General features: G+C 47.1%; 1 protein-coding gene across 1 annotated transcript; it reads left to right on the top strand.

Annotated features, from left to right (window-relative positions):
* The first annotated feature begins 3419 nt into the window (after positions 1-3419).
* On the top strand, positions 3420-27579 carry UBE2D2 (ubiquitin conjugating enzyme E2 D2). The gene is made up of 7 exons (XM_062502417.1): positions 3420-3538; positions 12250-12313; positions 15929-15960; positions 16052-16129; positions 16218-16323; positions 25871-25964; positions 27473-27579. The coding sequence occupies exons 1-7, from the start codon at positions 3515-3517 to the stop codon at positions 27516-27518; spliced, it is 444 nt and encodes a 147-aa protein (XP_062358401.1). The 5' UTR covers positions 3420-3514; the 3' UTR covers positions 27519-27579.
* Positions 27580-27614: the final 35 nt, after the last annotated feature.

Below are 27614 nucleotides of genomic sequence, written 5' to 3'. Positions count from 1 at the left end.
AGCTCACATCGCTCTCACTCGCTGAGCCAAACGCCTTCAGAGTCCACAGAATCATGGAATATCCTGAGTTGGAAGGGACCCACAATGATCAAGTCCAGCTCCTGGCCCTGCACTGGACAGCCCTAGGAATCCCACCTGGTGCCTGAGAGGGTTGTCCAAATACTCCTTGGACAACTTTCTTGTCCAAGAATTTAGCTGTGGGACAAAGGAGGTGGCAGTCGAAGGGTCCAGGGAGGTGTCCTGGCCCACTCCCTTGGCCTCCAGATTCTGCAGGGCCCTGATCTTGGCTTACAAAGCCCACATAGGGATGTGATGCCTTTCCAGGCATGTGCCCAGCTTGGGAGATCATTTGTCTCACTCTGACCCCAGCCTGGACCCCTCAGCAATGAAGAGTTTAAAATCCTGGTGGCAGAAAGGAGTATCCCTCCATCCCTGGATCATGGGGCTGCTCTGAGTGTTGCACATCCCTTACCCACTGAAATTCTGCCTTCTTTTGGAGCACCAGAACTTTCCCAGGGGAAAGAGAGTTTGAATTTAATAGATGTCAGGGGGTTAATCTGTGATTTCTGAGTCTGTCAGCTGCCAGTATTTGCAGTGTCCTGTGGCACTTTCCCACATTGGGTGGGAAAACCATTTTTGCTCATTTTGGAGCTGTCACAGGCTGCTGTTAGAACATGATGAGCTTCCAGTCCCTTCCAACCCAAACCATTCCATTATACTATGACTGGGGTGGAACTGATGGGCAGAGCACCTCTGGGACAGGAGCTGCTCCTGGTCCTTTTTTTCTTTGAGTTTTCTTTCTCCTTTGAATCTTGCCCACCACTGTGTGCCCCACATTGAAGGTTTCTCCTTTTCCAGTTGTGTCTTTCCTTCTTTACAGTGAGTTTTTCACACCTTCTAACCAAGGCCTCATAAGTTATCAAAGCTGGAATAACTAGACATAGCCAGCCTGGCTGGGAAGTTTCAATTCCTTTAAATTCTTGTGCCTTTCCCTAAGCACTTCAAGAGATTTTTTTTTCCTTAATACAGCACTGCAACTTGACCCTGTGGAGCAGAGCCCATCAGAGGGAGATGGTGAAGGAAAAGCTCATGGAGACAGGAGTCACCTGAGGACATGGCAGGACTTGAAGAACTCCTCCAGCGACGCTCTGATGTCTGGGAGCAGATGCTGGCATGGGTTGGTGCTGGCAGGTGCGGACAGCAGATCCCTCAATACCTCCCTGAGGAGCTCTGGGCAAAGCAGTGTCCCCAGGATGGGGACAGCCACACCACAGGGTCTGCAGGAGCAGCTCCAGTCCTGGGAGACAGAAAGGAGGTGGAATCTCCTCAAATGTTATGAGGAGGGGGGTGTGAAAAGCTGGGGCTGCCCCCTGCCTGGAAGTGTCCAAAGCCAGGTTGGATATGGCTTGAAGCAACCTGGGATTGTGGAAGGTGTCCCTGCCCAGGGCAGGGGATAGAACTGAATGGGCTTTAAGATCTTGTCCAACCCAAGCCACTGTGTGACTCTGAGATTCTATGAAATGTCATTCCTGGATGTCTTGGGTCTTACCTTGTGGAAAGCCATTATGAAAATTACTTTCCTGCTTCCATTTCTTATCTCATGGAGCAGTTTGCATCCAGCTGGCAGCAAGAAGCAGGTCATCATTATCCTTAGTACTACAACCACAACAAAACAATTTTTATTTCTCTTTCTGGGGACAAAATCCAACACTTCTGTGAACACTAGAAAAAGGTTACTTTCATCTTGGCTGATGTGAAGTCCTTATAGCTCTGACTTGAGGGTACTTGGAAAATTGCTCCAGAAACACGAAAAAGTTGGTTCAAGAGATATTTCCAAGGGGTGGGAAGCCTTTTGTACCCTGGAATATGGTCCCAGCCATGATGTTTGCCTGACCAGGTTTGAGAGAGGGGCTGTCCTGCCCTCAGGGACCACAGGAGAATCTCTTAAGAGAAAAGGAATCTGTGATGTCACTTCTAGTGACAGGATCAGTTGGCCAACTGAGATGAGGCATTGGCTGGGCCATACAAAAGGAAAGCAGAAAATGCTGGAAGAAAAGCAGTGTTACCCCAACCCAGGATTGGCTTTAAGAGCCAGGACTGCTTGGGATTACTGTTTGAGCCTTTCCAGCATTGTGGCCAGGATGAAGGGTGTGCTGCCTTGCCATCGGACCAATGAGTTGTGCAGGGCTGCCTGGAATTGGGCAATCAAGGGGTACCCAAAATGAACAGGAAAGAAAAAAAATAACAGAAAGCCAGAAAAGGAACCAAAGTAGTTGGAAAAACAAAACAAAACAAAAAAAATCCCCAACAACCAAAAAACCCCACCCAGAGAGCCATTTTTATGAATTTGTGGTTTATTTTCTCTGTAACAAATGTGAAGGGAAATTAATTCAAAATATACCCTGTGCTACTGCCAGAAATGCTCCAGTCTCACAGAAGGCTGGCAGCGAAGTCAGCCTGAGAACAGCCCACCATGGCCCAGAGGCAACACCAGGGACCCTCAACACCACCTGGGGACACGGGCAGCAGGAAGGAGCAAGGACAGGGTCACCAGCGGCGCTTTCAGTGCCATTTAACGTGGCTTATGCTTCCCAGGGCCAGGAGCAGCTACCACCGAAGGCCCACAGTCTCGATCGGGATAAGCCAGTTACCGCTGCAGCCACTGAAGTGCTCCAGGAGGGCCCTGCCTGACCCAAATGCACTCACGGCCTGTTCGCATCAGAGCCTCGGGGCCTCCGCGCTAGGCCCGGGCAGTATCTCGGGAGGGAGGAGGGCGGCAGCTCCGTAAGGGGCCGGGGGTGGAACAATCCCGGCGGGGTCTCAGGGGGTTGCTATCCCCTCAGGGCGGCCCCGTCCCCTCAGGCCCGTACGGTCCCTGCGGCCTCCGGCCCGGCTCGGCCGGGACTTCTTCCCGTCCCGTCTTCTCGCGAGAGAACGCGCTGTGGCGTCACGCGCCGCGGCGACCGCCTCGCGCGCGTCCTCTTCCCCGCGCCGGCACCGTATCCTTCCGCGCGCTCCCCCTCCCCCTTCTGGAGAGTTCTGCACCGCGGAGCCGCACGACAAATAGTCCCCGCAGCTCCCCGCCTCCCCCTCCCGCTCCTCCTCCCGCCGCTCCCGCCCCGGCCTCTCCTTTCCCTTCCTTCCCCGCCACGGCGGCGTCCCCGCCCTGGGAACCGGAACGGTGCCCGAGGGCAGCGGCGGCGGCGTGGCGGAGTGATCCGCTGCGGGCGGCGCGGAGGCAGCGCATAAAGCGGCAGCGGCGGAGGGAACGGAGGAGCTGCGGCAGCGCTGAGCCCGCGGCCGCCACCGCCCGACACCGGCCAGGCCCCGGCCCCGCCGCCCCGGGGGGCCCCGGTCCCCTCCCGCCCCTCCGCTCGCTTCGTCCCTCCCCGTCCCCTCCCCGCGCAGCCGCCACCTCCGCGCTCCTCCTCCTCCCCCCCTCCCTTCGCAAATAGTCCCGCGGGCCGCCCCCTCCCTCCGCCCGCGCCCCTCCTGCCGCCGCCTCGCGCACACAATGGCGCTGAAGAGAATCCACAAGGTAAGGGCCGAACCGGCCCGGCCCTGCACGGCCCCGCTCCCCCCGGCCCGCTCGCCTTATATAACCCGGCACGGCCCCGGGCCTGCAGTAGTGGGGGGGGAAGCGGGCGGGCAGGCCGGGCCCGGCCCGCCCGGGTTCCCCCCCGCGGGGCTCGGGCCGGGAGGCAGCGCAGGGGCCGCTCCCGGGGTCCGCGGCCGCTTTGTTCGAGGGGGGCCAGGCTGGGCCTGCCCGCGGGGCTGCACCGCGGCCGGGCCCCCTCTGGAGCAACGTGGCCCCCGGGGCCGGGCCGGGGCCGCGAGGGGGCGCCGGCGCCGGGGCCGGGCCGGGCCGGGGGTGGTGGCGGCGGCGGCGGCGGCCCCGGCAGCTGCTGCGGCTCCGCGGGGGCTCGGCCCCGCCGGGAGAAGGCGCCCTGAGGAGCGCAGCGTGGCCCGCGCTGGAAGTTCCGGCGTGGCTCGTCTCGGAGCCCCGTGTCCAAGGCCTCCTCTTCCTCCTTCAGCAGCGACAAGGATCGCGGTGTCGGGCAACGGAGCGCTGTAAACCTGTCACACAGTACTGTGGTGTGCTCTTTTAATGGAGCCAGCGCTGTTCTATAGCCTGAGTCATCCCGCAGGCTTGTAGGGAAAGCTACGAGCTTCCCTTCTTCTGGAGCGGGAGCTGCGCTATGCTCCATGTCCTGGCCTTTTGGAAAAACGCTGCTGCTCAGTCCATTGCCGTCTTAGGACAGTGTTTGCTTGATCATCAGTGTCTTTTACCGGGAAAAATCCCTCGACGGTCATTGTAATCCACTTCCATTACCTTGGTGGCTCAGGCAGGGGATTTTTATCATTTTCCCTGCAAAATGTGTAGCTGTCAGTTTGGAATCTGTACGAGGTTCTGGTGTAGGAAACAGCCTTCCTGTAGCTTTTCTTCTCTTGATCGCTATGTAAATTATTTTTTATCTAGAACCAGCTGTAAACCCACTACCTCATAGCTCACTCTGTAGCCCTGTTTTGTTTTTGTGTGTAGTTATGGGTCTGTGTTAACATCTCTGCTTTGGTTGTAGGTTACCTTGGAGGCTTTGTGAAGCTTCATGTGTCCTACTGATCAGGTTAAAGCTCAGGTGGAGAAGAAAATGGAAGAGAGCTTGAAGCCTTACTTATGCTTGTGGAATAGGTAGCCCTGGGAAGGGAGGTATTTGGAGTATGATTTTAGACTGTTGGATTTTTCCAGCTGTGAATCTGGTAGTGAGTTACATAAGGAAGTTGCATTCCAGCTAAGTCTTGCTTCTCTGCAGTGTCTGTCCCTTACTTTAGTGGCCCTCAGGGCATTGTGAGGACTCTTTCACAGTGTTTGTGGGCTCACAGGTGCTTCGGAAGATCTCTTACTCCTCAGCAGTGTGTTCACAGGCCGGGGAGACATAGCAGTGGATGCTGAGTAGGGTAAACGTGGCTGTGGGGGCTGGGCACACACAGGCAGTGCAGGGCTGTCATGGGGAGGGTGACTCTTGTGTCAAGTAACTCAGGAAATCTGCGTGGTTATAGTTCAGTGCATGCTGAGGGTCAGGACTCAACGCTCTGAGAGCATGTGTTTCCAGGCTGGTTTGTGACAGGAGAAAAGCTGGGTGTGTGGACTCTTCGTTAACTTTGGGCGCTTATAGACTGACTCTTTATGCTGCTTTTCAGGAATAAGGAATCCCAAGAGAAAATAGGGACGCTGTAGGGGTATGAGAGTCTTCAAAGCCTTAGGAAGTAGCAAGAGCATCCCCAGAGCAGTTTTGTGTGAGCTCTGCAAAGAGAGTTTCAGTGGAGTGAGTGTGATGCCTGTGGAGGAGAGGGAGGTGATGGGGCTGGAGGCAGCATTTCCACAAAACAGCGTATGGGGAGGGGAAATAAATCTGCCTGTTGTAGCAGCCCAGATGCTTTGGAAGTTGGATGGGCGTGAAGCTACAGGCTGGAAGGAGCACTCTGAGTTGCTGTGGGTGTCTCAGTGTAACTGCTTCAGTAATCATGGTTGGCTGTTTACGCTCTGGCTATTTTAAACCCTGTGGAGAGCACTCCTATCATCATCTCAGGGTTGCTCTGGTCTCTGGGAGTGTGTAGTGGCTGTCCCTGTCAGGATAAGGAGGGGACAGCCAATTTCTGACCTTTGCTGCTGCAGCTTGTGGCAGGAGCAGAAGCCTGCAGAATGTGGAGTGAGTAGGAATAATCCCAGTGGACTCGAGCACAGAGACATGATGGGAGAGAAAACTGCTGCTTTGTTTTTTTTTTAAGGGTGTTATCAGTCATGGTATATCAGTGTGCAGGGCTTAGTCTGGCCACTGCCTCTTGCTCTTGGCAGTTGGGTATTTTACTGAATCACAAAGACTTTCTATGAGGTTTTTTTCAAAATTTTTGTGTCCTCGGATAACACAGGAAAGGAGATTCAATCCCAAGAGTGAAGGTTTGATACAGTGTTACCTGAAATGGCCTCTTGAATGTTGAACTCCTCTGGCCTGGGAGAGGGGCAGAACAAGCAGTGGGCCAGTGTTGTTGCTGGCATGTGAGGCAGCACAGGAACCTGCGGGGTCTGTCCCAGTGTGGCACTGGTGGCACGGTTGCTCTTGAGCTGGGGTAACATGTGTGCACACAGCAGCAGCTGTTCTCTACGCAGATGCTCCAAAAGAGCTCAGGCTGGGTGAGACCTGCTCTCAGATTGCTGCCTGTGTTACTCACCACAATATTTTGGGCACTGCGGCTCCAAGTTCTTATTTAGGCGCTTTTATTGGATCATGGGTCTGAAACTTGAAATCTTTTCTTGTGAGAAGTGTTTGGGGTGTAAGCAGTACTGCCAGGCAGAGTCCTTGGGGGGTAACACTTGAAGTATAGTAATTGAATTGGTATTTTTATATATGTGTAAAAATAGTCTCTTTTATTCTGGATGCATTTTATAAGAAAAGCAGTGCAAAGCAATCCAAGGGCAGGATGGGAGAGATGTACAGGAGGGCCTTCCATTTTAAGGTTTAAGCCAAAACCCTTTGGATTCAGCCACATCCCCATCTGTGTTGCTTATCTTTAGGGAATGCAGTACCTGTAAGTGGATAACTAGGGCACCGTTTGGAGTTCTTTGAATGAGAAAGCAAGGAAAAGGTTAGCTCATTGTCTTTCACAGGCTCCCCTGTGTGATCTGTGTGATGGACGGGTGAGGGGGAAGGGAAAGCAGCAGCTGTGCTCGAGTCCTCCTCAAGTAAAACATTTTCTGTAGCAGAGGAGTTGGGGATTACTACTGCTTATAATGCACAGACCCAAAAACTGGGTAACTAAACTGAATTGGTTAGTGCTATTCTGTGTACCTGTGGAAGGGGTTGGTAGTGCTTGCTGTAGTCCTGCTGTCCAGCGATGCTTAGGCATCACTTCTGCCAAAAGGAGCAGTGCCTGTGGGTGGGATGTGTGAGGACAAGGGTGCAGTGCAGCGTCGGTGGTCAGAGTTGTCTTTGTGCTACCTGTGCTGAGCAGACCTGGTGTTATTTCTGTGCTGCCAGTTCTGTACAGCAGCCAGTGGGAGCAACTGGGTTCTTCCTCTGGGCCTCTCGCTGTGTGCGTGGAGCTGCCAGCGCAGCCCATCTGTGTTGGAGAGCTTGTGTACAGAGAATGCTGCTGCAGCTTCTGTTAGCTAGAGAGGTGTTTTGATACTCCGACTCTACACCGTGAGGAAGTTACACATTGCTTTGGTCTTCTTCCTGTTCAGGCTTTGGAAAAAAATAAAAAGGAGAGGTGGCAGTTACATCAGAGCTTGTTTATAGCATGTACTCTGGTTATTGCTTGTTTCATGAGTTCTCATGCTGTTCACTTGCCTTTTGACTTCTGCAGAGTCTTGTGAGGAGTCAGAGTTGTGGGATCTGAGCGACTTTGAGCATTGCAAAAACAGTTTTTGTCAAAATGAAAGGATTGAAATGCTTCTGTTAATTGTGGTGACAGCATTAGAGTGGCAGATACTCTGGAATGACAGTCGTGGGGGTGGGAGAGCACCCATGGATGCTGTAGGGAATTGCTGGTCTGACCTTGGTGCATGTGTGACGCTGTCTCCTGCCCAGAGCTGCCGGTGGAGAGCAGGGCCGAGGGAAGAAATGCCTCTGGATGCAGGCTCTGACACCTAGCAGGGAGATGCTGCTGGCCCAGGGAAGGTGCACAGGCTCTTCCCACCCTCCTGCCCTGTTGGCCCTGCACAGGGCATGGGCAGCTCCTCTGTGCAGTGGTCGTGAGGGGAGGCGGGGTGTGATCCCTTTGACTTTGGCCTTCCTTCCCCCCTGCTTGGCTTTGCTCTGTTGGGAGCTGGGAACAGTTCATGGCTAAAGTGGCTGCAAGTTCCTGTTTGGTTACATAAGTCAGGATTTTGTAACATCTCCCTACACTGCCTGTTGCTGAAGGGTTCCGGGGCTTCAGGCAAGTAAACTTGGTAAAAGCAGATGAAAAGCTTATTTCACTTACAGCAGCATCCTGAGGCAGAAATTAGGTTTATAATCGAGCTAATGTGGTCTCACTAAAGTGCAGTGTGAAGGCAGCTCAGACTGGAGCAGAGTGGAAAGCCCGTGGAGTTGGAGCTAAGAGGACTTTGGATAATCCAGAGGAAAACATAGTGTGTTGGAGTGGATTTGAGGAGCTCTGCTGTGTACCAAGGCTCAGTAAAATTACTGGAGCTGACTGTTAAAGCATGCTGGCTTTTTACTTGCCTGGTTGGCTTCTTGATGTTGCTAGTTATGTTGTTTATTCTTACTGAAGGCTGTAGTAGCATTAACTTAAGCCTTAAAACTAGTCTTATCTTTTGGCCAGAGCAAGTTCTACCAGGAGTGTGTTACACTGGGGAGGGATTTGTTGTTTAGAGGAGTAAATTGGAACTTCACTAACAAATGTCTTTGGAGTTGATAGTTACAACTTGGAACATGTGCAGGTTTAAACTTATAAGGCTTAAACCATTTGTTCGATAGTTTTTTTTTGGAAGCTTCTTGTGCAGTTTGTGGATGCCTGCATTAAGGTATGTTTTAAAGGTAATGTACCAGCTCCTGGGAAGTAGCACAGGAGGAGGGTAGGGATGAGGGTGGTGTGGGGCTGAGCAAGGCTGGTGGCACTGGTTTACCTGTGAGCCTTGAGGCCTTGCTGGCAGCTGATGCCTTTTGTGACTTGGAAAGCACAATTGGGGAATCTGTGGTATAAGCACATTCCATCTACTTTAAAATGCTTTCCTGAAACCCCTGAGTATGGATTGGTTTGTTGGGAACTGAAGAGCACAATTAAATTGGCGTTTGGAGCTTAAATGTCAGTTTCTTGTGAGATTTTTGTAGCTTTTAGGGTATCTCCTTTGTGGATTTAATGGCAGTAGGTTTGTTCAACTTGACCTTTAGGCAGGACACCTTGAACCTTGCTTTGTGGTGTGCTTCCACTTCCTCATTTTTGCTAAGGGACTCATTAAAAGTTGTGAGATGTGTTAGGTTAATGGTAGGATCCATAGCAATGGACCCAGCCCCGGGGTATTTTGCTTAGGGGATATGGCAGAAACTCAATTCTGTAAGATGCCTTCAGCTGGAAAGACAGCTCAGGGTGAGGCAGCCCAGGGAGCTGAGTAACTCAAACTGGAACTTGATCTAAAGGTTGCTTGTGAATTCCCCAAGCAAAACCTGCATGTACTTAAGGATCAAAAACTGTCTGGAGTGGCAACTGCTATGGCTTTCTTCAGGTTTTGGCTTGATATCAGTGTGGTCAAGGTCTGTTTTGATCATGGACCAGCAAGACTTCCTGGATCACAGGGAAATACAGTAGGCCTTGCAATTTGGGATGCAATACATTCAGGTTGTAGATACCAAACTGTAACTGAATCCTCTATGTGTTATGAATTCCAGTTTTATGGGAACTCTAGAGTCACTTGTTCTGAGTTACAGAAACCAGCTGGTTCTCAGAATCCCTCAGCAGCAGCTGGAAGCCAAGACCTTGCTGGGACTGCCCAGGAGCCTACAAAAGGCAGAGCAGCCTCTGGGGCAGGTGCCTGGCTCTGTGCAGCAGCTGTGGGTGCTCCTCTCTGTGCATTACTGGGTAGATGCAGCCGTGAGCTGCTCCTTTCCTGTTCCTAAACTTGGCTCTGCAGGTGTAGTGGGAGTCTTAGAGCAGCTGGAAGGGAATGGCACAGCATTTTAAAGGGCTTATCCATGCCCTGCCAGGAAATCCAGGGGTGTGTTTGCCTCTCCTGTAGGCAGAAGCAGCTGGTACCTATGCTCCAGAAGGGTCTTGAGGGGTGAAGGGAAGGAGCTGAACTTGTTCTCCAAGCTATTCTTACAAAATCTGGGGAGTTTTGTGCTGCAGGGGCTTGAATTGAGAGTTCAATACATTTTTAGAGTATTGAAAGTGCAATATGTTTTTAAGCACGAGGAACTTAACACACTGGTTTTTACCATAGACCTTTTAATCTGTGATGTTGTGCTCTGTGACTTTATGGAGCAGAACCTGAAATGCCACCTTGTCACTGCTACAAGTAGTACAAGTGGTTGTTGTAAGTCATCACTTTCTGCTGAGATAATACTCAGGGCTTCAGAAAATTCAGAAATCTCCCTGGAACTGAATATGCAGAGAATTAAATAGTATTTTGATGAGAAGCTACCACCTGAACTTCACTGCTGCACTGTGTCTGTTGGGGACTTACCTTGTGGTCCCTCTGTTATGCAGTTCAGTGAAGTGGTTGGTGCCTTTGGGCAGCAGAATGTAGGGGGAGTCAGGGCAGCTCTGGAGGTGTGTATTCTTCTGAATGGTAGAATGTGTGCCCAAGCTCATGTTTGTAACTATTTCCCTTTTTTTTTAGCAGGGAAGATGCATGTTGTGTGTTCATAAATATCATCTGTGGTAGGTTGTGGTCATGCATGGAAAACATGAATTCTTACAGTTGTACTTTCTGAGTCTTGTGGATGTATATTATTGATATATAAAATGGGATGAGAAGTGGCAAGGAGATTCTCTTTTAGTTGTGCATTCAGGGTTTTGTTTCTTTTTTTTGTTTGTTTGTTTTTTTTTTTGTTTTTGTTTTTTTTTTTCAGAAATTCAGAGTCCAGTACTGTTTGGAAGTGGACTGTACACCATACACCTTTAGAAGGAGTAGATACATTGCTATTTTAAAGTTTTCATGTCGTGTGTAGACTGACTTCATCCTTTGTAGCCTGACTAGACTGACCCTGAGGAAGGTGTGTGTAGGTTTCTGCATGTTCCTGTGTTCCTGGTGGTTCAGGGTGCTGAAGCAATTCCAAAGGGCTTTGTGCCTTCGGAGGCAGAGATGCTCTCTCCACCTCCAAGAGGGAGGAGGCTGTTCAGCAGGTGTTGCATGCTCAGTGTTTGTTCCTGTTCATGCCCATGCTGAACACCAAGTGAAAAAAGCTCAGCAGGAGCACTAGAATACCTTCCGTAGTCTGCTGTCAAGTCAAAGAGGCTTCCAGCAGGGCTCTCTAGAATCTGGAGGGCAAAACCCAAACGTGAGTGTGTGTCAGGGCCTGTGAAGTTTTCTGGGGCACTGCATCCAGAGGGGGAAATCCACAGGTTGATGTGTTTGATGTGAGGCAGCATTTGTGTGGGGTGGGTTTGGTTAGTGGTGGCCTCCCAGTTCCTAGGAAGTAGAAGCTGGAACTCCCAGAGATCATCTGTTCAAGAGCTTAATCACTGCCTGTAAATAACAAAAGGCCATTAAATGGCACATTTCTTCCATTCCTGCAATCAGCTTGTCTTAATCATTGTACTTAAATGTTTTGTCTGCCAAAAGCCTGGTATGAAGCTTCCAGTTTGGACTGTTCTGGGAGATGAAAAGCTGAACACACAATGGACCAGAGACAGCATGGGAGTGTTTCCTGAGCACTAGATAATAGTTGTAATCCTTATCTGGTGTATGTTCAGCTTTCTAGACTGAGTTCACAGAGAAAAATGGTAATGTGTTCAGCCCCATCATGCAAAGCAGGTCAGTGACTGAGCCAGAAATGGAGCAGATAAAGTTTGACTTTAAAGTTTTACTTTTATTTGCACTTCCCACCAAACATTCACTTCCTGAGCAAATGGCTAATGTGAATTACTGGGAACAGTAACTCTCTGAACAGTGCTGAAATTTTGCTTCAGATTTAAGCAAAATAGTGTAGTTCAGGTGAGTTACTCAGCCCGTTCAGACTCATAATAGGATTTCTTCTGAAAATTTGACTGAAAAATGAGGGGTTTTAATGAGGTCTGTAGGTATGGAAGGCTTTGTATTTCATTCCATTCCACCCATGGTCACTGCTGTTTATGTGTGCAGGTGAAACAGTCCTGGGTTCTGGGAGCTGTGTGTGCTGCAAGCTGGCTGTGGAGCTGATAAACTGGATCACTGTAGATGGAGCAGCACTGGAACTGTTACAATTGAGGGAATAAAATAAGGCTGATACTGAGAGTTGTTGGATTGAGGCCATCTTATCTCTCTGTGACCCAGGGCTGGTGGAAGATATAATACCTTGGTAATGCTTGGGACCAGTGCAGGCAGACCTGACAACCCCTGTGACGTGAGGATTGCTGTGACTCAGGGCTCTGGAGCCTGGACAGGTCACTGAGGCCTGTGCCAGATGTATCTCCTGGGTTTAAGATGCAACTGTGCTTTCCAGAGTCCTGGTTATTAGTTCTGTGGTTCTGCTAGAGTGCCCCTAGCAGCCTTTGAGCAATGACATGGTTGTTTTTGAAATGAAGTGAAACAAACTCTTCCTGTTTTTTTAGGAGTTGAACGACCTGGCACGTGATCCTCCAGCACAGTGTTCAGCAGGCCCTGTCGGGGATGACAGTGAGTATCTGCTCTCTGCAAGCACCTGCCCTCTCCCACATTTTTCCTTTTCCTTCTGAGGTGGGATGTCCAGTTCCTCGGCAAGGAGAAGCCTTCTGTTTCTTTTAGAGTACTAGATAATACTCTACCTTCTGATCTTAAATTTGCTGCTCTTCCTTATCTCTTATACCTTCCTTGTGTGCTAGTGGTGTTATTCCCACTATTGATTGAGCAACTCTATGCACATCTTAAATTACACCTTTGAAATTAGGTGTTCTAGGATTCTCATGGGGGATGGTATTAGAAAACCTCAGTAGATCTGTGGTCAAAGCAGCAAGCACCTGCCCACAGCCTTCTGAACTCGGATATCTAAACTACATAAACTATACGTGGTGTCTGAAAACTGCACTCAAATCTGCATACCCTGCCAGGTCATGTGTAAGGGACAGCCTCAGACAATCTTCTTGGCCTTCCTGTGCAAGTCTGTTCACCTGGGGTGTGGCTGGGAGTTGCTGCTCTGGTCTGTGCTCACACTCTTTCCTGTAGCAGCTCTGACATGTGGAAAAGGCTCCCTGAGAACCCTTGGAAGCTGTGACTGCAATGCCCCCTAAACAGCATGCACTGAATTTGTTGTACTGTGTGGTCTGACAAGTGATATCAGCAAAGCATCCAGGCTCCTGAGAGAGGGGAGAGTGAAGCAGGGAAACCTTTCTTCTTGGTACTGAGAGGTCTAAGCTCAGGTATCCTTTCAAAAATGAAAAAAATGCTGCCAAGGTCTTTCTGAATAATTTGAGTTACTCACCAGTGCTGGAGTGTGTCGAACGTTACACATTCCTGTAGAAATGTAGGTTTGCATTAAAGAAAAAAAGGCACTTGAAATCTGAGTGTGAAAATATTGAAATTAGTAGGAATATTCCTGTTCAGCAGTTCTTTCAAATGAGAGGAAGCCCAGCTTGGTTTTGGAGGTGTTTAGCAGTAGTTACTTCACAACCTATTTCTGCTTTTCTAGTAGTATTTCAAAGATGTTTGTAGTTTTTTATTTAAGAAATTACTAAGATGGAGAGCCAGTCAGAGGCTTTTATTCCCTTAGATTAGCAAGTGTGATTTGTGCCATGATAAACTACTTTGTGTTTTCCAAAGCCTTATCAAAGGTGATGATGACTGGCAGAGAAGGTGGTAACAGAAGCTGGTGAAGGCTGAGAATGGAAAGTTACTACTGAGTACAGAAAGTTTTAAAGTACTATTCAGTTCTCCTGGTGCCACCTTTCTGAAAGGCCTCTAATGAAAGACTTTTTTTTTCTTTTGAAAGCCACAATTTGGATGTGTGTAAGTGGATAGCAGTGACAGCAACAGAAAGGTGCCTTCTCCCAGGTCCCTGTGCTCCAGGTCTGCAGCAGCTGCCTTGTCAGAGCGACGTTTTCCAGCATTCAGGACATGCTGTGCTTGCAGAGTGCTGTCCTGTGGCTATTCCAGCTGATACAAACTGTCCCCAGCTATAAGCTTCTCATCCCTGTAGTTCAGTTCATGAACCTGAGAAGGTAAAGGGTTGTTCCTGCCTTGTGAACTGTAGGCATGGGATTTTCTTGGCAGTGTAGTTTTAGCTTGCTTCCACCCACCTCTGGCCTATGTTTTGAAAATGTGCTGGGGTCTGGTTGACATTGGTGTGCTTCCAGTGGCTTAGCCTTTTCCAAACATGTACCTGTGCTTACCTACTGAAAGCCAACAGCCCCCTGCCTTTGTAAATACCTCTGTATGGCTGATTTCAAAGGAAAGAATCAGTTGGAATAAACTCTGCATGGTAAATCCATCTCTGCATTCACCAGACTTGTCCTGGATGTTATCAGGATTTAAAGCTTAGGTTAAACAAGCACCTGAGTCTGGGGTGGGAGTTGAGTGGGAGGAAACACAAACCTCCCTTCTAGCTTTCAAAAAGTTGAGATTGCCTGTGGATATGTTTTTATTTCTGGGGTTTTGTTGGGTTTAAGGGAATCATAGGTTATTTGAGGTTCTCTATTCAGTGTTGCCTCTGCAGAGCAATCGCAGTGAATCTCATCAGCTTCTACTGGTGCCTGTGGGATTTTTTACTGGTTTTTGTTCTGATTGGCTGCAATCTCCTGTGGGATTTCTGCTGCCCCTTTGTCCTCTCCCCCAGGTGCTCACTGTCCTGCTGCAGGTGACAGGGAGCTCCTGGGAAACTGTCTGAACCCCTTGAAGATAGGTAAATGCTGTATGTGAGCTGCTGTCTTGGTTTCCTAATTCTGCATTGGTTTCTCAAAGCCAGGCTCCTGAGAGTGTGAATTTTTTACTAGTGAAATCCTCTATCTGTTAGAGCTGAGAGTTCTAAGCTCAGGTATCCTTTCTAAAAGGAAAAAATGAGCTCCTATGATCTTCCTGAATAATTTCTGAGCTACTCAGCAGTGCTGAAGTATACAGAAAGTTACACATTCCTGTAGAAATGTAGGAGTAGATTAAAACAAACCTGTTCCAACTCAACACTCTTCTCCCCGGCCTTGCAGGGCTGCTCCCACTCTTTTTTTTCCTCCTTCCTTGTATGAGATCATTCTGAGCTGTACCTGTGTAATGCCTGTAACATGTGTAATTAAAAACTGCTCGTGGTAGATGAGAACAGGTAGTACCACTCCTGCTTTTGGCCCAGGTAGTCCTGACAGCTGAGGACACCAGGTGCCAGTGAGGCACAGACACTTCCAGGTGGCTTCATCTCCTGTCTTGAAGACTTCCTTGAAACAACTGGAGTCATCTACAGCTCCCTAGCTCTGAAGGTGCTGTGTAGGTGACAACCATGCTGAGGGAAGCTTCCATAGTCTTAATTCACAGATAATTTCCTAGGCTGGTGCTCTCTGCACAAGCACTGGAGATGCAGGAACCCTGAGAAACTCCCCTGTGTGCCTCCTACAGATTTACCAGCTTTTTTTCCATTCCAACACAGCAACATTCTTCACAAATCTTCTGTGTTACATGGTGAAAGTTCTCTTGGGCAGATGCATCTGAGTGAGGATTAACTTATGTCCATTGAACCTGAAGTGTGTCCTGGCACATCGTGCTCCAAGTATGGGGCAGACTGCCATTCCTGCATTCTCTTAGGACAGTTTTTTTTCTGCTTTAAGGAAATCCTGAGGCCTCTGTGGAGATCAGTTTTACAGGTGGTGAGAACACCACTGGTTTAGGTCACCTCTCTTCGTGTGGTTTACACAGAGCTTGGGTTTCCCCTCCATGTGTCACAGGTCTGAGTAGGGGAGCAGGTGCGAGTTCATGCCGGACCTTGGCTGTAGCTGGCCTGAAGAGGGCTGTCATGGGTGCTGATTCAGCTGATTCATTAGAAATTAGTTTAAACTCACAATTTTGAGTCTGAGAAGTTGCCTGGAACTATGTGGATTTTTGTAGTAATGGGATTTTTTTGCAGGGCACACATGTGGTATCGCAGCAGTCCTGGAGTGAGGACTGCAGATGTCGAGTGCTTCGCTCTCAAAGTCTCTCTTTAATTCCTTGGCTCGCTTCCCTGCAGCCTTTCAGAAGGCTTTGTTTTTAAAATAGACTTTTCTGTGCTGCTTTGTCTGGAAGAAAGTAGATCATTACTTGAGCTTCTCAAAACTGAAGTAAATTTCTCTCTTTTTTCAGTGTTCCATTGGCAAGCTACAATAATGGGACCAGTAAGTATGAGAGAATTGATGTTCATGGCTTTTTATGACTGGTGGTCCTGTAGTAACTCCTCAAGCTGCAATGATTCTTTTTCATTAACAGAACGACAGTCCCTATCAAGGTGGAGTATTTTTCTTGACAATTCACTTCCCAACAGATTATCCCTTCAAACCACCTAAGGTGAGTGGCTTCTGCCATAAATCTGTCTGTTACCTTGTAGTGTGATGTATATTTGTGAGCCTACACTGAAATTTTCCTTCTTCTGCAGGTTGCATTTACAACAAGAATCTATCATCCAAATATTAACAGTAATGGCAGCATTTGTCTTGATATTCTACGATCACAGTGGTCCCCAGCACTAACTATTTCAAAAGGTACCTCCAATGCTTATTTCATTTTACTTGCTAAAATGAAGTACTGATTTGGGATGTAAAAACTGCTGCATTCCTACTGGAATCCACCAGTTCTGTGGTGACTGCTTCTGTCCTGTGACTCTACATGGAGCTTGCAACCAGTCCCATGCTCAGGACATCCAGCTTCCCTGTGGCCATAGGGAAACTCCTCAGCATTGCCAGTGGATCAGATAAGTCTTAATACACTGAGTACATACTCCTGCCACCTCACCTCAGAGCACTTTAACTAAAAATAGATACAAACATAAATAAAATAAAACCTAGTGTGTGACAGTGGAAGACTTTAATGTTCAAGATACTCCCAGACTACGATACGTAAGGGAGCAGCTCTGGCTTTTAAAAAATGAAGTTGTGAATGCTTTGTCATATTAAAAAAGAATTTCTCTTTCAAGGGAGCATCAGAGCTCCATGTTGGTAATTTTTTAACAGAGCTTCCAATGATGTGGACTACTGAAACACAGCTTAAAACTTACCTAGTTTGAGCAATCTAAAATATTTAGCTAATAGCATCTTGGTCCCTTTGAACTGTGTTAGCTTGTGGGGCACTAGAATATAGCCTTTTCCTGGTAAAGCAGTATTCACATTTAATATAAATAGGAGGCTTTAAACATCTTGAAAGAAGACACAGGCTGGATTTTTTGGCTATTGAAATGGTAGATTTGCAAACGGATGATCAAATCTGTAGGTCTTGCCATGGTTATTTAGGAATATTTGGAGTCTACCCTATGCATGATCATGTCTTGACCCTTCAGTTCTGTGGCTTCACACTGTCCTTGTAATCAAATGCTGCAGTTGTCACACTGATTACATTGTCCTTCACAGTGTCCCTGCTCTGAGGCTCTCATGTTGCCTGTACTTCTCTCCAGCTACATGTGATGTTCCCAGGCACTTTCTGGTTCAGACAGGTGATCCTGGTACATCCTTTGGACATCATCACTGTCTGCTTTTCCCTGAACCCACAGAATGCCCACCTTCTTTGTCCAGCTAAAGGCATTTGCAGAAGTGGATGGAAAGGCAAAAACAGTATCTCCTTGTCTCTTGTCAGAAGTGAATCTGCTTGGACACAAGGCTCAAAGTCTTGAAAGAACAGAATAATGGTGTCAATGAAGAAAAAATGCTTGATTGTCAGGTTGCTGCAGTTTCCTTACAAGTGCTCTCAGTCAGTACTGGCTGCTCTTAACAGCACCAAATTAACCCCAAGCACTGATGTTGTTCTGTTTTGATTTAATTGCTGCTTAACAAGAAAATGCTGTATTTTAGGGATTCTGAAGTGACCATATGGGGGGTGGGGTGATAGCATGACTGAAAATACTGGAAGATAAACAGGAATTAGGATGACTGGGAGAAGATGGAGCAAGAATTTAAGAGGCTCGTCCAGGGTGGCAGTGAACACCTATTAGTGGCTGTCAACTTTAATCACTCACAAAATGCATTCTAGTGTTTATTTTACTGCCCAAATACATTTGCAATATACTTCAGCATCTCAATCTCCCTCTGTGTTCTGCTTTGAACTGTTTTTTTTTTTCATACCCTTTTCAGACTATATCCTTGTGACTTACCTGGAATAAGCCATGGTATCAGGGTGGCTGTTCTGTGCCCCCTGCCCCTTCCAGTGCCCCTCTCCCTTCTGGGTTTAGAGGGGGGGGGCTCTGTAGAGTGATCACTTCTCATTGCTGAATAGTTCAGCTGAATGCCCACACTCTGCTGCACGCAGCACAACATCCACACAGCTCTAACTTGGGAGAAAACCTTGTCCTGTCTCCCTTGAGCTACATTTACTGGAGCAATTAAAACAACAACTCAAATTCTTAGAAGCAATTTTATAGGAATACTTTCCTCAGAATCACAGAGATGCCCTGTCAAAAGGCAGACTTTAACTTTAGAAGCAAAGAGTTGATACTTAGAGAAGTGTTCCCATCTTGAACAAATGGAAATAAAGTCCACGAAGGCAACTTGAATCTTTTGGGGTTGAAATCTTGTGTTCAGTCAGATTAGAATGTGTCATCAGGGATGTTTCAGCTTTCTAGTAACTGGGCAGATTTATCAAAGAAGGATTGTATTATTAGCAGGAAAAATCGTTGGATTAGGTAATTTAGGGTGAATAATGAGATTTAAAACATTCAGCAACAAGCTCACACTCTTCTAAAGCAGCAGTTTATTTGTAGCAGAGATTCCTTAGGGTATTTCTTAAGTTGTGCCACCCTTTAAATTGGATGCTACTAGGAGCAAGCTGTTTGAATTTAAAGTCTTGAAGCTGATAACTTAGAACACAGCTATGAAAAAATGTGCATCCTACTGTTTGAGAAATCTGGGAAGAGTAGAAACAATCCTTGTAGGAAAGAACTTATCATACACAGCTTCCTCCTGAGACAGCTGGGAGGCAGCACTGTCAGCAGCTCACTATTATGTTTGCAGTTCATGTGTGGTAAATGAAGATGTTTTTCACCTTAACCTGCAAGGAGAGAGGGGAAGGGGGTGTGCAGTCATTTCCTTTGAGTTGAAAGTGCCACTTTTGGTGGAAAGACTGAAAAATCATTCCAGTTCATTGGTCAAGGTAGGGGTCTTGGCTCATCACACTCTGGAGCTAGCCCTCTGTAAGCAATTTAATAAAGTGATTGTGGCTATGATAGAGGTGATTGGCATTTTGGGGTTTTGTTCTGTCCCTCCTACAATGGTTAAAACTTGGGAGAACAGCAGTGACTGTCTCAGTACAACAGCTGCCTTGCTTATATTAGTAATTTTGAACTCAGTGTTCCCTCAAGAATACATACTGGAGAATAAATAATCTCAAAATACAGTCTTAACCACACCATGATGGGTAATTTGAACTCCAAGGTTTAAGCAGAATGCGTGGGATTCAATTAAAAACGTTATCTCCAAGTCTGCATAAATAAGAATCCCTGTTTCCTGAAACAGGGGAATGAAGTGTTTTAACATTATTACAGATATTCTCAGCCATTTTTGGGGTGGGAAACACTCTTTTCTCTTGAAGTTGGCAAGTGGCTGTACAAGAGTTAATCCAGAACTGAAGTGCTTCTGCAGCAAAGATCAGACTGATCTGCTGTCTTGTCCCACTTCTCCCTGTGTTTTGTAATAAATAAATCATGGAGCTTGTGTGGATGTGCTGGAGGGGCAGCCTCCTTTGTGCAAGACTTCAGTTCCCACTGTCCAGACTTCCATGCCTGGTCCAGCGAGGATTGTCTGTGATGTTGCTCTCCAAGAATCTCTTCACTGAAATTTGTTGGAAGCAATAGTACCAAGAGATTGAATTGGACATTCACAGTGCTGTTTTCAAAATCAGGAAGTTTTGTAATCATCTTGGCTTTTAGTTTGCCCATTGTAGCATTTACCCACATCACTGGGGGTGGCTTTGTCACAGAGCATGGGTTGGTCTCTAGCTGTGCTGAGTTGGGGTTCTGAGGGAAATGCCCATTTTTATGTTTCAACTCTCACAACCGTAATTGAGCCACTTGTGCAGCTTCCCAGGAGCTGTCCTTGCTCCAGAGAAGGCTGTGCAAGGAGGAGTGGTGCCAGCAGGGCTGTGATCCTTTCCCTCTCTTGGGTGCTGTCACAGCTGTGTCTGGAGCATGTGTCCAGTGTGGATGTACTAGAGAGAGCCCAGTGAAGGGCAAGGAATGCCATGGAGGAGCTGGAGCATCTCCCCTTATGAGCATAGGCTGTTCAGCCTGCAGAAATGCAGCTTTGGGGGGAACTTGTCAGTGTCTGTAAATACTGAAGAGAGGATGTGGAAATGACAGGTCCAGATTCTTCTCAGTGGTGCCCAGTGACAGGACAAGAGGCAGTGGGCACAAGCTGAAGCACAGGAGGGTCTCTGAATAGCAGGAAACACTTGATGTTGTAGTTTTACTGTGAGCATGTTGAGCACTAGCACAGGTTGCCTTGGGAGGTTGTGGGCTGTCCCCCCTAAGAGATACTCCAGAGTCCCTGGCCATTGTCATGGACAACCTGTCCTAGGTGGCTCTGCTTGAGAAAGATGACCTCCAAAGATCCCTTCCAGCCTCGACCAGTCTGTGATACGCTGGGCAACACCTAACTTTTCTTCTTCTGTCATTAGAAATTGTTGAACTGAGTTAGCAGGAATGCAAGTTGCTTTGAAGGCAGAAGTTTAAACTGCTCAGATTTAAAGGTACGCTTACTGTAAGGCTGGGGAAAATGGCTGGAGGAGTTGGAAAGGGGGTTGTGGTTAAGAAATAGGATTTAACTCGAGCAGAGACCAGAGTTCCTTTAATTTATTTGGATGCATCTTGCCTGTTCACAATTAGGAGCCAGGCATTTGAACCTGTTGGTCAGCAGTGTTTCCAGTGTTTAATGCTGCAAGTGTAACATCTGTCAGTACTGATGAAGCTTTGACAACTGTATGTTTCAAGAGTCTGGGGCCTGAAACTCAAAAACATTGATTGTGTAGGAGAATGCTCCTTACAGGAGTCAGGTTTTTTCCTGCTTTTGAGGAATAGAGGTGGAAGTAGCAATGAACCTTGATGTGGAGGCTGCCAGGCTGATGAACAAAGGAGCCCTTGCTGGTGAGAGAAGCAGGACAGCTAGATAAATCCTTCCAAACAGAATTAAGAATTCCTCAGCAGCATTACATGTCCAAAGCTCCCATTTCTGCTGGCAGAGGTGTCTCCCAGCATACCAGGCTCAGTTAACCTGTGCTGACAAATGGTTACTTTCATACTCAGAAACTGGGCTGGACCAGAAGCACAGCACTGTCTGCCAGAACCCATGGCCTGGTCTCCAGGAGGTGACAAATGGCTTTCTTGGAAAGCCTTGGCACAGTGTTTGTTATTCACCCAGGACAGAGCAGGTGGGGTGGGCTGCTGCCACTGCTGTGAACTCATAATGGCCAGGGATTGATGCTTCCCTGTTTTATCCAGCTGCTCTGTGCCACTGCATGAGCTTTTCCATTATCAGGTGGTCCTGACACTCCAGTGTGACTCCAGCCAGGATGGAGAGTGTCATCCTGTTGTCCTGACAGTCTGGCATGCAGAGCGACCATCTCAGCACCTTCTTGGTATTATAACAAACGTTTTGTTGGTGCAGTCTCTGTGCCTGCTTAGAGATGGGCCTTTACTCCTAGATGGATTCTAAACTGGCTCCTCTTCAGAGAGCAGTGACTGCACCAAACAGCACTTGGATCAGAACACACCAGCTGTTTCTTCTGAGTAGCTCATTACCTTGGAAAAATAAGTGCCATTTACCTCCCTTCTGTGAGTTCAGCTGGAGATTGCATGGCTCCTCAGCTGCTTTTCCTTACTCTGAAGTGCCCCATGGATGAGTGCTTTACTGGAGCAAGTTTGTTTGAAATTCCAGCTAGACTCAAACACCAGGATCTGTAGTGGTTGGTACCCTGTGTCAAGGGGGTGACTGGAGTGGTGGATATTAGACCAATCAGGCTTTGCAGACAAAAGTGAATGATTTGGGGTTTGTGTTTTGGAAGATGAGGATCAGCTACTTTTAAGATAAGTCTCTCAACCTCTGAGTTCCAGGAGCTTTAACACACCTAAATTTGGATGTTCCAGTAGCCAGATGGGCTTTAAATTATGTTCTTCACTGCTTGTTTGGCTAGTGCTGGAAGGACCTGTGGAGAACTGACAGCATGGATTGTCCTCACTAATGGCTGAGCTGCTTCATAGCAGAGGAACCCCAGCCATGGAATTTGCATCTGGAATTTCCATCTACGTTTGCTCAGTCTGAGGTGGGGCAGAACCAGGAAGGTGCAGTTGCCCTTCGAGGGTGGTGGGCTGGTGGCGTGAGAGCACAGCAAGAGCAGCTGCTGAGGTGGATTGTGCAGTGGGAACTGTAGCTGGTCTTGTTGACAGGCTGTCAGTGGCATGATTTTCTGCACAGAGGAGCTGCCTGGAGGAAGATTGCCCGTTAATTTCAGTGTTACATGCTTGGTAAAGAGAAGTCTTGCAGTGGGAACTTGGATCTCAGTTGTGCAGTGTTATCCTGGTGGGCCTTATTTTGCATGTTACTCAAGTAGTCTTAAGTGTTCAGCGATCATTCTGCCTGATGAGAATGCATTTCTGTCATTGCTCTGTGGGGAAGCTGAGCCCATTTTCTAGAAGCACTTTGTTAGCAGCTCTTCTGCTTCATGGGTTTTGTTCTCCCACTCCTTGGTGTTGAGGAGCACTCGGTCTGTGCTAGTCCCTGGCAGCAGGAAGCACACTGAAGAGCAAATTGTGTCTGTTGTCTGCAGAGATAGATGGGGAGTGTAGTTGAAGGGTTGGAGGTCAGTAGGCTGCCTGGTTGGTGAAATAAAACAAAGCGAAACCAATTTTCGAGTGAAAAGGAGCTTTAAGCTGACAGTGGTTTAAGTTGCTTAGTGGCTGGACAGCTCTGACAGCTAAGAGTGATAAGGTGAGAAATAATTCCGTACAGAGTTATTTCAAGGGATGAATTCCTTGTGTCAATGGCAAGTAAAATTTATTTTTGCCATTACTGAGAAAATTCCAGGCTTGGATTCAAAGAGTGCACACTTGTGGTGCAACCCTGCCAGTGAGATACTTGCAGGGATGCTGCCAGGCTGATAATGCTTTTCCTATGGCCATGCAGGATGTTCAGGTGTAAAGTGTCACTTATCTGCCTTGTGTAGTTATTCAGCCTGATTCTGTGGTTCCAGAATATTTTGGGAATTCTCTTTTTATTGTGTGATAGTAACGTTGTAGTCATTTGACTAGGAAGTATCAAGGCTTTGCTGTGGAATTCATTGTAGTAATCTTGATTGCAGAGGGAGGTGGCCTGGTGAGTCTCTTAGTCCATGGTTTAACTCATCATTAACTCTGATGCATCCAAGAACTCTGATATGCAGCTGACATTTGTAAGGGTTGCTTCCACTTTACCCTTGCACTTGGAACTTTGAGGTGGTGCCTTTTCCAAAGGATTTTTCTGTGTGTTGGTCTAAAGCATGTGCATGTGCAGCATTCTAGTGGGAAACCTCAGGAGAAACTTGCAGAATTGATTTTGGACAAATAGCTAGTTTCAGCAAGATATTAAAATTAAACTAGTTTAGTTAAAAATGCTTTTTTTTGATGAGGATGTACAGATAAAGTGGGAATGATGCGAACATTCCCAACACCAGCAAGAGTGAGTGTAATGAGAGTAGTTTGGAATAATGAAAACTTAGAAAAATAAATCAAAGCAGCTGAATGTGGCAGTGCAGCTTGAAGCCAAATGATTGTGTCCATTTTTATTCAGTGTTTTTGGAGTGATACTGAGAAGTGAACTGCTGAGTGTCAGGAAAAGGGGTGTGAGGGTAGGCAGAGACCAGTGGGCAGACCTGCCGTGTGGTTCTGCTGATAGAGGCTGGGCCATTGTGTTCAAAAAAAGTCCTTGAGTTTTTAAAGGACTGTGATAAGATGAAACTTGAGGGAGTAGTTACAACAGCTGACCAGAAAACTTTTGATTGGATTTCCTGTGTCTTCTGGTGAAGGCAGGGGACAGATTGGAACTGCCTTGCTCATCTTACAGCTGAAGAAACTTCAGTGAACAGAGCAGTGGAGTCTGACAGACAGAAAGAAATGAGCTTCAGGCAAATTCCTGGAGAAACAGCTGTTTTGAAACTAAACTGACTGGGAGCAGTGTGAAGTGGCAGACAGGTTCCCATTGAAAACTAACACGGGCTTTACTTGATTTTTAGGGGGGAAAGGAACTGGTGCTGGATCTGTGCTACAGGTGCTGCCTTGCTAAGGGACAGCAGTTCAGCAACAGTGGCTTCACACTCTGAGCTGAGAGAGGGCTCAGTAAATGGTCCCTGTGTCAGTTGATAGAGAATCATTAAGCTTTTAACTCTCACAGGTGCACTGTGGAAAACCGGGTAAAGTGGTTTGCTCCTTTTTCTAGAACCTGAAATATGTTCACCCAAACCAAGAACTGTTTATTTAGAAGTTTTGAACTGGAAATTGATAATTCCTTAGTGAAGGGTCTGCAGAAACATGTGGGAAAACTGAACTAAGTATCTTTGTGGTTCTTGGTGCTCAGAACACTGAGCAGCTTGTGCAGTTCAGACCTAAGGGAAGCTTCCACTCTTGTCCCACTTGGGAAAAAAAAACAACTGACTATCAGACCTGTTTCCATCTTCTCTCTGGAGTGTAGGTTAGGCCCTGGCACAGGTTGTCCAGAAAAGCTGTGGCTGCCCCATCCCTCACAGTGTCCAAGGCCAGGCTGGACAGGGCTTGGAGCAACCTGGGTTAGTGGAAGGTGCCAGAGGGGTGGAATGAGATGGACTTTGAAGGGCCTTCCAGGCCATTCTGTGGTCACTGTTTTTTGGCTCTGTTTTTACCAATCTTAACTCCTTTGTTATTTTTATGGGCTGCGTGCTGTTTCGTTTCATTTTTCATAGATAGCTCTGCCTTCTGCAAGTGATGGAAATTGGAGCAGATTTGTGTTTAATGTCTTCAAACTCCTCGCTCTTGTCATCTGCACCTTGCTTGGAGGCTGCACTGTGACAACTGCTTTGCTGCAATTGGTGAAGGGACAGATGGAGTGGCACTGTTTGATCCAAACAGGCTGAGAGAAGGGAATGTTTGGCATTTTCAGGAGTGGGGCAAGATGTCCCTGCCATGCCTGGTGTAGTGTTGTCCCAATATGCTTTGCTTATAACTTCCTGTCTTCTCCTCTGCAGTGAGTGTAGGAATGTCCATGTGCTATTTGTGGCTTTGCAGCAGTGTCCTGGCTCCTTGTATGGATGAGGGTTGTCACTCTGCCGAGCGGGATGTGCCTTCTGGGATGCACACACCATGTATTTATAGTGAAACACTCCAATTCCAGGGGTCTGTGGTCCATAGCAGAGCAAGGAGCTGGGCATTCTTGGGTTGGAACAGAATGCTGTTCTACACTAAGTCCACCTCAGCTTCCCCTATGCTTGGAAAATTATGCCTCTCAATTCACTGCAAGACCAGCTTATTTTTTAAACAGATCTTCAGGGTCAGGTTGGATGGGGCTTGGAGCAACCTGTGCTGGTAAAAGGTGTCCCTGGCCATGGCAGGGGTTTGAACAAGATGAGCTTTAAGGTCCCTCCCAGTCCAAAACTTTCTGTGATTCTGAGGAAGCTGTGAGCAACCCTTGCTTCCTTCATTTCAGCTGGGCTTGTGCTGTTTGACATTTGATTAATGCTTCTCCAACAGTCATCCAACAGCGAAGTGGCTGCTTTAGGGAGCAGTTGAATTTTGGGTGCAAAAGCAAGATGTTTTCCCAGAGGACTCTGGGGTACCATGCTCCAGCAGAGCACTTCTTATGATTTAAGGCTGCTGCTGAACAGACCTATCCAGGAGGTTACTCACTGTGGTTGTGAAGACTTGTGTAGTTCACTGGTAAAAGGAGTTTGTTCAAAATCACTCAGCTGAATTACACGGGGTTGGTGCTCCTTGGCAAACTTAAATAAATGCTGCTGATGGTACTGGCTGGAGGGGAGGGAAGTGCATGGGCTGACTGGTGCAGGTGTCCTCAGCTGTCCTGGAACTAATTCAGTTTCTCTTTCTCTCCTTAGTACTTTTGTCCATCTGTTCTCTGTTGTGTGATCCCAATCCAGATGATCCTTTAGTGCCTGAGATTGCACGGATCTACAAAACAGATAGAGAAAAGTGAGTATGGAAGCCAAAACCCATGGAATTTGACAGGGCAGAATCCACACTTACACAGCAAAGGGGAACTGAGAGGAACTGCTTCTTGGAAAAGAGGGAGAATGAAAAAAGACAAATCTTTTTTTTTTCCCTGGGATCTTTGTAGTGCCACCGTCTGAGCTGCTTTAATCCTATATAACCACCAGAGGGAGAGCAAGTTACTCTAACGGGAGAATATTCCATGGCAGCTCTGGGTCTGGAGTCACACAAAGAAATAAAAAACTTCCTCGTTTTACCTTCACTCGACAACACAAGGAAAGAGCCAGTGGTGTAGAAGTGGGGCAGGAGGAATCAAGCAAGTATAGAGAAATTTCAGTGCTATCAAGCACTTGAACAGTTTAGTGTTGTAAATACTTCCTAACTCTCTGTTCCCTTCTGGATCTGATCAGGGAAGGGAAAATAGTCCACAAATTTGCTTCCTCTACTGCATACTTGAGGAGCAGTGTTAGAGAAATTCGTGCATCCTGGTTTTGAGAGCTGCAGGACCAGTGGCACGTATTTGGAGACACAAGCAACAGTAATTATCTGCACTTTTAAGTGTGCAGAACGCTTTCCTATTTTTTCAAAAATAGGGAAAAAAATTATAGATTTAAAAAGAAGGAACTTGCTCCTTGGGTAGTCTCTGAGCAATGATATAACGGAGAGAGTTAGTTATGAGTGCACTTTCAGATTGTTTAAGCTAAAGAACATTATCTACAGACTAAATTCCAACACCAAACCAACTTAGTGTATGTAACTATAAGAAACTTCAGGCTGTGTTTTACTCTACAAATTGTGTAGAACATGAACAGCTTACTATCTGTTGTCAGAGGGAAGCTTTCAGCAGTGCAGTTAATCACACAACTGCTTTGTTTCACACAAGTATCCTGAGGTTCCTCTGGCTGTAAAGGGTATTTTGTGCAAAAGCTACAGATTTCTTGGGAATTGAATTATATTGTGCCTTCAGAATGAAAAGATTCTGATGGACGTATCATGGTGTCCTGGCAGTCATCAAAATAGCCAAATGTGTAGGAAGAAATAAGGCTGTTGGGGTTTAGCAGATGAGTTGATGACAGGTCCTGGGCTTAACTTTGCAGGGAAGCAGGAGATGGGGGAGCATGTGAATCTATATTCCAGAATGACCAAGTGAAACCCTACAATAAGAGTTTTCCCAGGGACCCAGCAGATGGGGCTGGGGAAGGCACAGATAAAGCCTTCCTGAAAATCCTTTCCCCTCAGCCCAGTTCTAGCTCCATTTTGTGCCTCCAGTCACAAAGATCTCATATTCCTGTTGCACATATGACCAGGTATTTATTTTCCATGAAGCACTGTGGGCTTTCTTGTTTCCCCTGTTTGCATAATGTTTAATTTTGCTCTTAAATTTTACAAGTTGATAGTACTGTGATTTCATGCCATGTGTAGACTAGAGTGCTAGAGCTGAAGTACTGTGCAGATGCCATGTTAAGTAAATCCTCTTTTTGTACATACAGGTACAACAGAATAGCTCGGGAATGGACTCAGAAGTATGCGATGTAATTAAAGAAATTATTGGATAACCTCTACAAATAAAGATAGGGGAACTCTGAAAGAGAAAGTCCTTTTGATTTCCATTTGACTGCTTTCTATGAGCCC

This window comes from Cinclus cinclus, chromosome 14 (assembly GCF_963662255.1).
Source record: "Cinclus cinclus chromosome 14, bCinCin1.1, whole genome shotgun sequence".
Classification (NCBI taxonomy): Eukaryota; Metazoa; Chordata; class Aves; order Passeriformes; family Cinclidae; genus Cinclus; species Cinclus cinclus.
The sequence above is the reverse complement of the archived record's forward strand: the minus strand, read 5'-3'. Positions and strand labels throughout refer to the sequence as shown.